The sequence below is a fragment of the Rhinichthys klamathensis genome, unplaced genomic scaffold (genome assembly GCF_029890125.1).
Source record: "Rhinichthys klamathensis goyatoka isolate OS25496 unplaced genomic scaffold, OSU_Roscu_1.1 h1tg000230l_1, whole genome shotgun sequence".
Lineage (NCBI taxonomy): Eukaryota > Metazoa > Chordata > Actinopteri > Cypriniformes > Leuciscidae > Rhinichthys > Rhinichthys klamathensis.
In genome coordinates this window covers 308,481-319,933 of record NW_026606754.1, presented here as the reverse complement: position 1 = coordinate 319,933, position 11,453 = coordinate 308,481, and the positions used below count along the sequence as shown (strand labels likewise).

Below are 11,453 nucleotides of genomic sequence, written 5' to 3'. Positions count from 1 at the left end.
ATAGTTGCTTCAAAGGAACTTCAGAGTAAGTGCTAATTATTATTTCACACAGAGTACTATTGCTGACCTTGCATAGTATCTCTTATTGCAGGCAAAATATGACTTGATCACTGGCTTTTCTTTACAAAGAACAATTTAAATAAAAAATCAAAGAACTAAGCATATTTGTCTTGTCTTTTATTAAACATTTAATGAAATGTTTTATATTTGTGCTGATGGTGGAAATGTTGTGTAATATGGCACATGTAATGTCACAGGCCCTGTCAAGTGCAACCCTCAGGCTTTTTTAGACACTGAAATCTTCCCTTTAGTTGGCCAAAGTTCATTTCATTGTGTGACCATCTCTTGGCTAGAGCTGCATTGTAACTGTGTATGTAATACAGTGAGCTTGATATTGATACCATGTTCAAGTAATGTGCATAAATGTGAATTTCTGTGCTTCCACATTTGTGATACGGAACAGTCACACACCATCTAGAGATTTTAGTCTGTCAACTGCCTTTTTTTAAATTTGATATATTACTAATCTGGAATATTAAGAATTGTAATAGTAACTTGGCTGCACATTTACATTGTGATCCCTCTTTCTGTTCACAAAATCCCCTTCATAGAGGCCTTGATTGGAACATTTGTGCAGTCTATTGACCAATCACATTAGTGAAGCCTGAGGGACATATCTGTGTCATATTAATCGGCATGTTCATGATTGCATGATCTTCATTAAAAATTATAATACCTGCGTTGGCTAACATTTAAAAAAAAATAAACCTGCTAGCCTACAACCTTGGGTCTAAACTGGCTTGGAAATGCCACAAAAAAACACCCTAAAAACTGCTTGACCGCCAGGGTAAACTTTGTGAATGACACGACAGACAGCACTTATCAAGTCCTCCGCATCTCCAATATAGTTTAAAGGAAAAGAGCCACTCGCAAATAATATCAGGACAATGCACACAATTTGTGCTGTTATTAAAGGCCGACTCCGACGAGTCGAACATTTAATGTGCGTTTCCAAAAAATAATTGATGTAAATGACATCCTCACGAGTCATGAGAAAAATTATATCTCTCAAAAAGTACACTATCGCGCTGCGTTAAAAGACTTCTCGTTTCACCTCCGCTTATAAAGGCGCGATCTAATCCTGTTTACATGAAATAAGCCTGCTCACGAGCAGGTTCAAGCTAGCGCACCTGTTGCTATGACAGCAAGTCTAGGATGAGCTTCGAAGAACCAAACGATCCAAGATCATGCCAAATCGTCAACAATCAAATCCAGCTAACTGAGTTAGCGACGTACGAAGAACGAGCCCCAGGTGTCTTATTACTCTTTAGGGAGGCAATGGCGCTCCGAACCTCTGCAATTGTGATGTCAGAATTCCAAGAATCACAATCTTCCTCACTCAGTCTGGGAAGCTCACATTTGTCTAAAAAAGCATTAATAGTTACAGAGTCTGAAGTGGTCTTTGAGGTATACAAATCAATATAAAATTCAAGAAACCTGTCATTGATATCTTTAGGTTTTGTAAGTATTGTATTATTGTGGGCTTTTATCTTGTGTATTGTTCTGTCGTTTTCCATTTTCCTGAGTTGCGAGTAGTTTGTGTGGTTTGTCACCAAATTCAAAATATTTTTGCCTAGTATAGAGGAATGCTTTACTTAGTTTTGCAGAGATAATTTTGTTATATTCATACTTAAGTGTTGCTATTTTCCTGTGCAATATAATAGAGGGGGAGTGTGCATTTTCTATGTCAAGTAATTTAATTTGATCTTCTAACTCTTTTAATTTGGTCTTATTTACTTTTCGCCTAGAAGCTTCAAACGAGATGATACAACCTCTTATGTAAGCCTTGAATGCTTCCCAGAGGATGGAGGGAGAGGTATCAGGGTTGTCGTTTATTTCAAAGTATAAAGAAATCTGGTCTTTTAAGTATTCGCAAAATTTATTTTCAGTGAGCAAGTGCGAGTTCAGTTTCCAAGAGGCGTGTGGCTTATCTATATGATCTAAACACAATGAAAAGGTGAGTGGCCTGTGATCTGAAATCACAATGCTGTGATATTTAGCATTCAATGTGGACGGTATGAGTCTGGCGTCCACCAGGAAGTAGTCTATCCTACTGTAAGAGTTGTGTACAGGTGAATAAAAAGAGTAGTCTCTACCTGAAGGATTCATTGCTCTCCATATATCCAGTACATTCGTTATAATTATTAATGAACATATTTAAAAATTCACTAGAGGCATTTCTTGGAAGTCTCTTGGTGGAGGACCTATCAAGATATGTGTCAAGGACCGTATTAAAGTCGCTACCTATTATCAAGTGTGTTTGTGAGATTCTGGTATCAGTGAAAAAACCTTCTGAAAGAATATGGGGTTATCTATGTTGGGAGCATATATATTTTGTAACCATCTCCCTATCCACTCCTAAGGAGACAAGCTACAAGATAATTTTGAGGGAGGGACCCACAGACCAAACTTGCTGAGAATATAATGAGTGCAAAACCAGTTGGAAGATAAAACTCAATACACAAATAGAAATGCTTTCATTTTATATCCGATGACCCACACAAGAGTATTTACATAAACACCACCCAGCCAACACTGAATATACAATAACATACCCCAAAGATAAACACTAATGCAATACTGTCTGATGAGTAGCAATAAAAATAAACCTTAGATGAAACCCTTAGTTTTTCATTGTCCTGTAATCCATAGAGTACATCCAAGGTTTTGTATCAGAGTCAATGATTCCATTTGCAGCGATGGAGAGGAAAGGAATATTAGTCCCGTGACAGAGGTGAAGCAGTTACTAGTTGTAATCCACAATGACTCCAATTCCCATACGACCAGAGTCAAGCTTTGAAAACACTATCCTTAGGGTATAGAACTCTCATGTTCCAAGTCGAATTGCAGCCTTGAGCCTCATCGAACAAATGAAAAACAGGATATTCAAAGAGTCCTTCTACAAACAAAACACATACATACTAGCATTAGCATGTTGGTTTCAAACCAAACAATAGCCGAAACCCCTCTCCCCAAAAAGAGCTAAATACAGCTTACACAGAAATAACCTCAATTGACATAACAAATCAGACAAAAAAAAAAAACACTTACTTGATTGAACATGAAACTATAGTTTCTCAATCTGGACTCTGAACAAATTGTGTGAACATAGAGAGAAGAACCATGCTTCCCTTTCCACACCATAACCTAACTTCTTCTTCTTCTTCTTCTTCTTCTTTTCTATCATGGCGGATTGCAAGCAACTTAAGGTGCATACCGCCACCTACTGTTCATGAGTGTGTAGCAACATTGTTTTACATCTATTAAATTCTATTTTTTAATTTTGTATTCTGAAGATAAATAAATAATACTTTCCTTAATCTATAAATATCTTTTATATTTCCTTTATTTCCCAATAATCCTTTAAGACTCCATTCTTGGCCTGTCCTTTCAACTACTCTTCTCAATTTCTCCCTTTCAGGTTCATATGTTTTACAGTTCATCAATACATGTTCTATATTTTCTATCTCTCTACATCCTTCACATTTATCATTATTTTTCCTCCCTATTAAATATAAATTATCATTTAAATAAGTATGACCTACTCTTAATCTGATCATTATTATTTCTTCCCTTCGGTTTCTCTCATTAATATTTCTCTTTACTACTGACTTTTGTACTTTATATAATCTTCTTCCTTTTTTATCTTCATTCCACCTTTTTTTGCCAATTTTCAATTTCTTTCCTCTTAATAAATGATTTTCCTTCCCCTTTCCCTAAAGGAATTGTAATTGCTATTGCCTCCTATAAAGCCCTTTTTGCTAATTTGTCTGCCTTTTCATTTCCTTTTACCCCTTCATGTGCTGGTACCCAACAAAACCAAATATCAATGCCACCCCTGTATAATCTAAATAAACTGTGCTGAATTTCTAATACTAAATCTTTCCTATTATTTCCTTCTCCCTGAATACTTTCTAAAGCTGCTTTGGAATCCGTGCATATCACCACCCTATCTGGTCTAACCTCCTCAACCCATTGTAAACTCAATATAACTGCCACCATCTCTGCTGTGAAAACTGATAGTTGATCTGACATTCTTTTAGAAATGTGTATTTTGAACTCAGGAATATATATTCCCATTCCCACACACCCTTTTAAATTCTTAGACCCATCTGAATATATTTTAAGGTAATTATAATAAGAGTTTCTTAAATATATATCAGTCTGTATCCCTATTCCGTTTAAATTCCATTCATTTTTCATTTTAAGAAGTCTCATGTCTACATTTATCTCAGGAAATAACCATGGAGGAACAACACTAATTGGATTACATTGTGCTATTTCCTTATCCTCTAATCCAAACTCTTTAATCAATTTGCTTATAACCCATCCAAATCCATTACTATGGAACTTTGAATATTCCCAACAAGTTTTTAGAATTGTTGAAGTTACATTTTCATCCATACTACTTTTAATTTTCATCCAATATACTAAACCTAATTTCATTCTTCTCATTTCCAGTGGAGTTTCTCCAGTCTCTACTAAAAGAGCATTGATAGGTGTTGTTTTCACTGCTCCTGCCATAACCTAACTTCTTCTCCTACATGGCTATATACAAGGGAGCAGGACACCTAGAGCCCCCTACTGCATAGTAGTGGTATTACAAATGAAGAAAGAAAACCAGGAACCAAACTCTGGGTGGTTACAATTTACTAGAGTGAGGGAAATGTTGTGGATTTCACCAATAACTATAATATAGCGGCCCTCTTTGTCAGTGATTGTTTTTTTCTGTAAAAAGGGCACGCCTTTTCTCAGTAGAATGGCCGCACCTCTTGCTTTGGATGAAAAGTTTGAGTGGTAAACTTCCCCTATCCAATTTGCTTTTAACCTGCCATGCGAGCCACTCTTCAAGTGAGTTTCCTGTAGGAACACAATGTCTGAGGTCAATGACTTTAGGTGGGTCAGAACTTTACCTCTCTTGACTGGGTTATTTACTCCACGCACATTCCACCTGGAAAATGTGAGACCCCTCATCCCTCCGCTGTCTTTGTTTAAACTATCATACATCAGGAATCTTTGATCAGTACAGTATCGGTAGCAGTACAGTTGTCAATGTGTAGGATTTGAGTGAATGGTCTTCCTATCCCTCCCCTCCCCTCTACCCCAACCCGCCCCACAACCGTTATCAAGGTCAGCCCAGTCCCCATAGTAACAAATGCAAACAAAACTACTCTAGCCAATTCAAAGTGAATGTGGCGCGAGCCTTCTTAAGGAAGTAAGTACAAATAAACCAGTAACTTAAGTTACTTCCCCACACCTTCTGGTGGCCTGATGCGAACTCCTATCCAGGGCCGGCGCTAGCCATTTGGGTGCCCTAAGCACAAATGCTTGGTGGTAGGACATAACATTTTCCCATTATTATTCTAATGAGAATGGTGGTTTTACAGTCAGATGGTGAGGCACCAGCTGTGTGTGTGTGTGTATGAGCGTGCAACTCACGTAGATGGGTGACAGTTAGTGTTGTGCTAGCGCTAGCCATAAAATCTAAGCACCAGTAAGTTACATAACCACCTCTCTGAATATCTTGATTCTCTGCATCAGCAGTGATTGCATCAGTTTAAGCGTCCTCCTGTCTCACTTCAGTCGAGAGGCGTTCGGCAAATTCCTCCGCTTTTTTGGCATCTATGAACGATATCTGCGTGCCGTTGTGGGTTATCAGGAGTCTGGCAGGATAGAGGAGGCCGTACCTGACCCCGGGTCTGCCTCGTAGCAGCTCCCTGGTGCGGTTTAATAATGCCCTCTTTTTAGCCACGGCAGGCGGATAGTCCGGAAAGATTTGGATCCTCTGACCACCATGGTAGAGCTGTTTAGCCACTGCAGCCTTGCGTAGAATGTCCTCGAGCGTGTGGAAGTAGTGTAGCCTCAGTACAAAGGGTCTAGGTGGCTCATGAGGTTCGGGCCGCCTTCGGAGGGTCTGGTGCGCTCTATCAATAAGAGGTTTCTCATCCAGGGATAGCACCTCTTGCAGCAACCCGGCGATAAAATCTCTCGGCCTGGGTCCCTCAGTCCCCTCAGGAACTCCGATGACCCGGATGTTGTGTCTCCTCGAGCGCCCTTCTAGGTCTTCGCATATCTCAGTTAGTTTTTCTATTTCAGAGCTCAGGCGGGTTACTTGACGTTGAAGTGCAGTGACATAGTCCGACTGGTGTAAGGCGGACTTCTCTATCTCTCCAATAGTGTTAGCATGCGATGTCGCGGTTTTCTCCAGGGTCGTAATTGAAGTCTGCAGCTCTTCTTTACAGAGTCGGCGCCAGAGCAGATCTACTGGAGGGGCATTGGGTCATCGGCGGGGGGGCACTGCCGTTTAAGAAATATCATAGTACAACACAGCAGAAATGTTTTAAGAAGCGAAACACGTTTTATTATTAATTATCATTTGCGAATTTCGTTTATTCTTGTTGTTGTTAATTTCCATATCATGTCACTTAGAGGCTATGTGGTAGCCCTATGCACACTTTACTCAGACACACACACGAAGACGATAATAAAAGGCAGAAATGGGCAGGCGCGCTGGAAGCTGTTTCATGCGAGGGGGGCTCGGGCTGGGTTGGAAAATATGTGACGTCATTACATTATTCAATTCAATTCAATTCAAATTTATTTGTATAGCGCTTTTCACAATACATATTGTTTCAAAGCAGCTTTACAGAAAGTGCGTTTCAGAAATGTACACAGAAAAATACAGTTAGTTAATCATCATGTATTAATTTAGGGCATAGCATATCGCCGGCGTTGAGTCGTCTCTTCACAGGCGTCGAGTCGTCTGATCGCAGGCGTCGATTCGTCTCATCGCAGGCGTCGATTCGTCTCTTCACAGGCGTCGAGTCATCTCTTCACAGGCGCCGAGTCGTCTCTTCACAGGCGTCGAGTCATCTCTTCACAGGCGCCGAGTCGTCTCTTCACAGGCGCCGAGTCGTCTCTTCACAGGCGTCGAGTCATCTCTTCACAGGCGCCGAGTCGTCTCTTCACAGGCGTCGAGTCGTCTCATCGCAGGTGTTGGGGCATCTGAAGTCTCCGTGAGAGGCTGGATACAAACTGGAGCTGACGAACGCTATTTACCTCGGGACTAGCGTCCCGAGATAACAGCAAAAAAGCAGATGGGAAATAATTAGCGTTGCTGCTGTTCATAATATTAATGCATTCGATCTGATTCATCTGTAGTATAAAAGGTAAGCATTATGTGAATGCTTGGCTGAAGAGATGCGTCTTTAATCTAGTTTTGAACTGGGAGAGCGAGTCTGAGCAACGAATAGTATCAGGAAGGCTATTCCAGAGTTTAGGTGCTAAGTGTGAGAACGCCCTCCCTCCTTTAGTGGACTTAGATATCCTAGGAATGACCAGAAGCCTCGAATTTAGGGATCTTAAAGAACGCGATGGATTGTAGGGCAATAGAAGGTCCTTTAAATACACAGGAGCTAAACCATTTAGGGCTTTATAGGTCAGTAGTAGTACTTTGTAATTGATACGGAACTTGATAGGTAACCAGTGTAGAGATGATAAAATTGGTGTTATATGATCATATTTTCTTGACCTAGTAAGAACTCTAGCAGCTGCATTTTGGACTAACTGTAGCTTGTTTATTGAGGATGCAGGACAACCAGCTAATAAAGCATTACAGTAATCTAGTCTCGAGGTCATGAATGCATGAACTAACTTTTCTGCATCAGAAACAGATAGCATGTTACGTAATTTAGCAATGTTTCTAAGGTGGAAAAAGGCAGTTCTTGTAACATATGAAATATGATTTTCGAAAGACAAGTTGCGGTCTAGTATAACACCCAGGTATTTTACTGTAGTGGATAAGGTAACAGGGCATCCTTCTAAATTAAAGTTGTATTGTAAGAGATTTTGTGGGTAGTTTTTTGGACCAATAAGTAATACCTCCGTTTTATCTGGATTTAATAGCAGGAAATTACACGTCATCCAGCATTTTATATCTTTAAGACACTCTTTCAATTTAGATAAGTTAGTGTTTTCATCTGGTCGTGATGAAATATATAATTGAGTGTCATCAGCATTGCAGTGGAAATTAATTCCATGTTTTCTTATAATATTACCAAGTGGCAGCATATATATTGAGAATAGCAGAGGGCCTAACACCGATCCTTGCGGCACTCCATAGTCTACTGACGTTATCTTCGATTTTTCCCCATTTAAACAGACAAAATGGTAACGGTCTGATAAGTACGATCTGAACCAGCTTAATGCCTGTCCCTGAACACCAGTGTAGTTTTGTAGTCGATCCAAGAGTATTTTATGATCTATAGTGTCGAACGCAGCGCTAAGATCGAGTAGAACTAGTATTGAGATACAGCCTTGGTCAGAGGCTAAAAGTAAATCATTTGTAATTTTAACTAGCGCAGTTTCTGTGCTATGATGCGGTCTGAATCCTGACTGAAATTTTTCATATATCTCATTTTCATGCAAGAAAGAGCACAATTGAGCGGACACAATTTTTTCTAGTATTTTAGACATAAATGGAAGATTTGAAATGGGTCTGTAATTTGCTAAGTTATTTGGATCTAATTGCGGTTTCTTAATAAGAGGTTTTATTACTGCCAGCTTGAATATTTTTGGAACATGACCTAAAAATAAAGACGAGTTAATAATATTGAGAAGAGGCTCTTCCACTACAGGTAACACTTCTTTCAATAGTTTAGTGGGTATTGGATCTAATAAACATGTTGTTGGTTTAGATGCAATGATAAGTTTATTTAGCTCTTCCTGTCCTATAGTTGTAAAGCGGTGTAGTTGTTCTTGAGGGGCGATAATTGAGGCTGAATCATAAGACACCATAGAGGATTGTACATTTACAATTGTGTTTCGGATGCTTTCTATGTTCTCATTGAAGAAATTCATAAAATCATTACAACTATACTGTAACGGAATATTTTGCTCTGGTGATGTCTGTTTATTTGTTAGTCTAGCCACGGTGTTAAATAAAAACCTTGGATTATTTTGGTTATTTTCTATTAGTTTGCAGAGATGCTCAGCCCTGGCTGCTTTTAGAGCCTTTTTATAACGTGACATACTGTCTTTCCACGCGATTCTAAAGACCTCTAAATTAGTTTGTTTCCATTTACGCTCTAAGTTACGAGTTTCTCTCTTGATAACATGTGTAGTACTATTGTACCATGGTGCTTTAGTTTTCTCTCTAACCTTTTTTAATCTAATTGGTGCAACAATATCTAATGTACTAGAGAAAATGGTGCTCAGACTGCTGGTCATTTCCTCTAGTTCATCTGTTTGTTTGGGTTCACTGAGCAGCTGAGATAGATCAGGTAAGCTATTTGAGAATCTATCTATAGTGGTTGGAAGGATTGTTCTGCCTGGTCGATAACGTGGCGCAACATGACAAATTTCAGCAGTACGTATTATGCAAGTTACCATGTAATGATCAGTGAGATCGTCACTTTGCGGTATAATATCTATATCGGTTGGATTGGTTCCGTATGATATAATTAGATCTAGTGTATGATTTAGACGATGAGTGGGACCACTGACGTTTTGCTTGACCCCAAAGGAGTTTAATAAATCTGTAAACGCAGTCCCTAACGCATCATTTGTGTTATCTACGTGTATGTTAAAATCTCCAACAATTATTGCTTTATCGGCATTGACCAATAGATCTGAGAGAAAGTCTGCAAACTCTTTTAGGAAATCAGCATATGGCCCTGGAGGTCTATATACGGTCGCCAAGGCTAGAGATAATAGGGATTTCTTTCTTACATCTAAGAGCGTAACATTTAGCGCAAGTACTTCAAACGAATTAAACCTGTGACCTGTTTTCTGAGTAACATTAAGAATATCTCTATAGATTGTTGCAACACCGCCGCCACGACCGATCAGACGGGGCTCATGCTTATAACAGTATCCTGGTGAACTAGACTCATTTAGACTAAAATACTCATTTGGTTTAAGCCAGGTTTCAGTAAGGCAAAGTACATCGAAGCTATTATCTGTGAGCATTTCATTTACAATAACCGCCTTAGGTGTGAGCGATCTAATGTTTAGAAGACCTAGTTTTAGAAATTGTTTTTGTTCACGGATATTTAGATTTTCTGGTTTAATTACAATAAGATGTTTCCTAGATCCTACACTCGATTTATTGTTTGGCCTCACTAGACGAGGAATAAACACAGTTTCTATATAATGTTCTACACTACTTATATCAATTAAGTTGGGGGAGCAAAGACTGTGATTTGGACTTTGACTTACTAGTCAGTTGGTGTGTAACGTCTTGGAGATGTTGTCCGACAGAACAGCCGCTCCGATTCTGCTGGGGTGAAGGCCATCAGCACGGTAGAGCCTAGGTCGCTCCCAGAACAGATTCCAATTATTTACAAAGAGCAGTTTCTGTTCATTACACAATGACATTAACCATTCATTTAGTGCAAATAATCTACTGAACCTTTCCTGTCCTTGTCGGTACGTGGGAAGCGGTCCAGACACGATGATCGTTGCCTCAGGCACTGTGCTGCGTACCGTCTCGATCAGGCTCCTGTAGTCCTTCTTCAGAACCTCCGTCTGCCGCAGCCTGATGTCGTTCGTTCCCGCGTGCAGCACAACAGCTCCGACGCGCTCTTCACCGTTCAGGATCTCGGGAACCTGTGCGGCGACATCAAGAACACGAGCACCAGGAAAGCAGTGAGTGCGCACCTTACCCTTACCTGAGGTAGCACGGACATGACGGACCATGGAAGTGCCGATGATCACGGCGTCGTCGCGTTCCGACTCGCGAAGAGGGGAGAAGCGGTTCCTGGTGGAGATCTCGAAGACCGGGAGGGGCGGAGAGGTTCTTGCTCTGGTCCTGGCTCGTGTCTTCCGCTGTGGGATCACCCAGGGTCCATGGTGTTGTGTCGGTGCCGGAGTGAATGAAGCCCGAGATGATCGTGTCCTCCTGGGCAGAGAAACGCACGGAGTAGACGAAGTCGGAGTCAAAAAGTTACTAACCACTGACTTGTGAGCATCGGCGCGTGACGTTTCAAGCGCTGATCGCCGATCCCGCAGCTCGGCTTGTTTCTCCAGCAGACCACGGATCTGTTTCTCCACCGATTCCAGCTCCAATCGTACCGAAATCAGCTCGAATGTGTCCTCACCTGCACTCAGAGGTAACGTTAGACACACATCCGATATGTTCGCCATTATAACAGATGAACAGTAAATCAGTAGTGATACTACCAATATCACTACTAATTTAGGACTGGAATGCTGGATATAACCTGTATCCTTTCAATGAAACGAGTGTAAAATCAGACGGTCGATAGGCGCGAGGCCACGCGTGAAATGCTAGCGGGCTAAAAGGCAAGTAGCCGAGATTCGCAAAGTTGGATCTAAGTAGCGATATCAAAGCAATCCGATTGTTTTTTATAGGGAATAGTATCGAGGATAAG

At 40.4% G+C, this 11,453-nt stretch overlaps 1 protein-coding gene across 3 annotated transcripts; it reads right to left on the bottom strand.

Moving 5' to 3' along the window:
• Nucleotides 1–6,993: 6,993 nt before the first annotated feature.
• On the bottom strand, nt 6,994–11,235 carry LOC130099479 (uncharacterized). Of its 3 annotated transcripts, XM_056265190.1 has the most exons (3): nt 10,731–11,060; nt 10,279–10,668; nt 7,011–7,101 (listed from the first exon to the last, which is right to left on the bottom strand). In XM_056265190.1, exons 1-2 carry the CDS (start codon nt 10,746–10,748, stop codon nt 10,282–10,284), a joined length of 405 nt encoding a protein of 134 aa, XP_056121165.1. In that variant the 5' UTR covers nt 10,749–11,060; the 3' UTR covers nt 7,011–7,101; nt 10,279–10,281. The 3 variants fall into 3 exon arrangements, with proteins under 3 accessions (XP_056121163.1, XP_056121164.1, XP_056121165.1); XM_056265188.1 differs by having other exon boundaries at nt 6,994–7,101; nt 10,279–11,235; XM_056265189.1 differs by having other exon boundaries at nt 6,995–7,084; nt 10,279–11,235.
• Between the last annotated feature and the right edge of the window lie 218 nt (nt 11,236–11,453).

Coding starts and splice junctions, on each gene's coding strand:
- LOC130099479 (XM_056265188.1), bottom strand. CDS start 11,205: ATGGCGAACATATCGGATGTGTGTCTAACGTTACCTCTGAGTGCAGGT.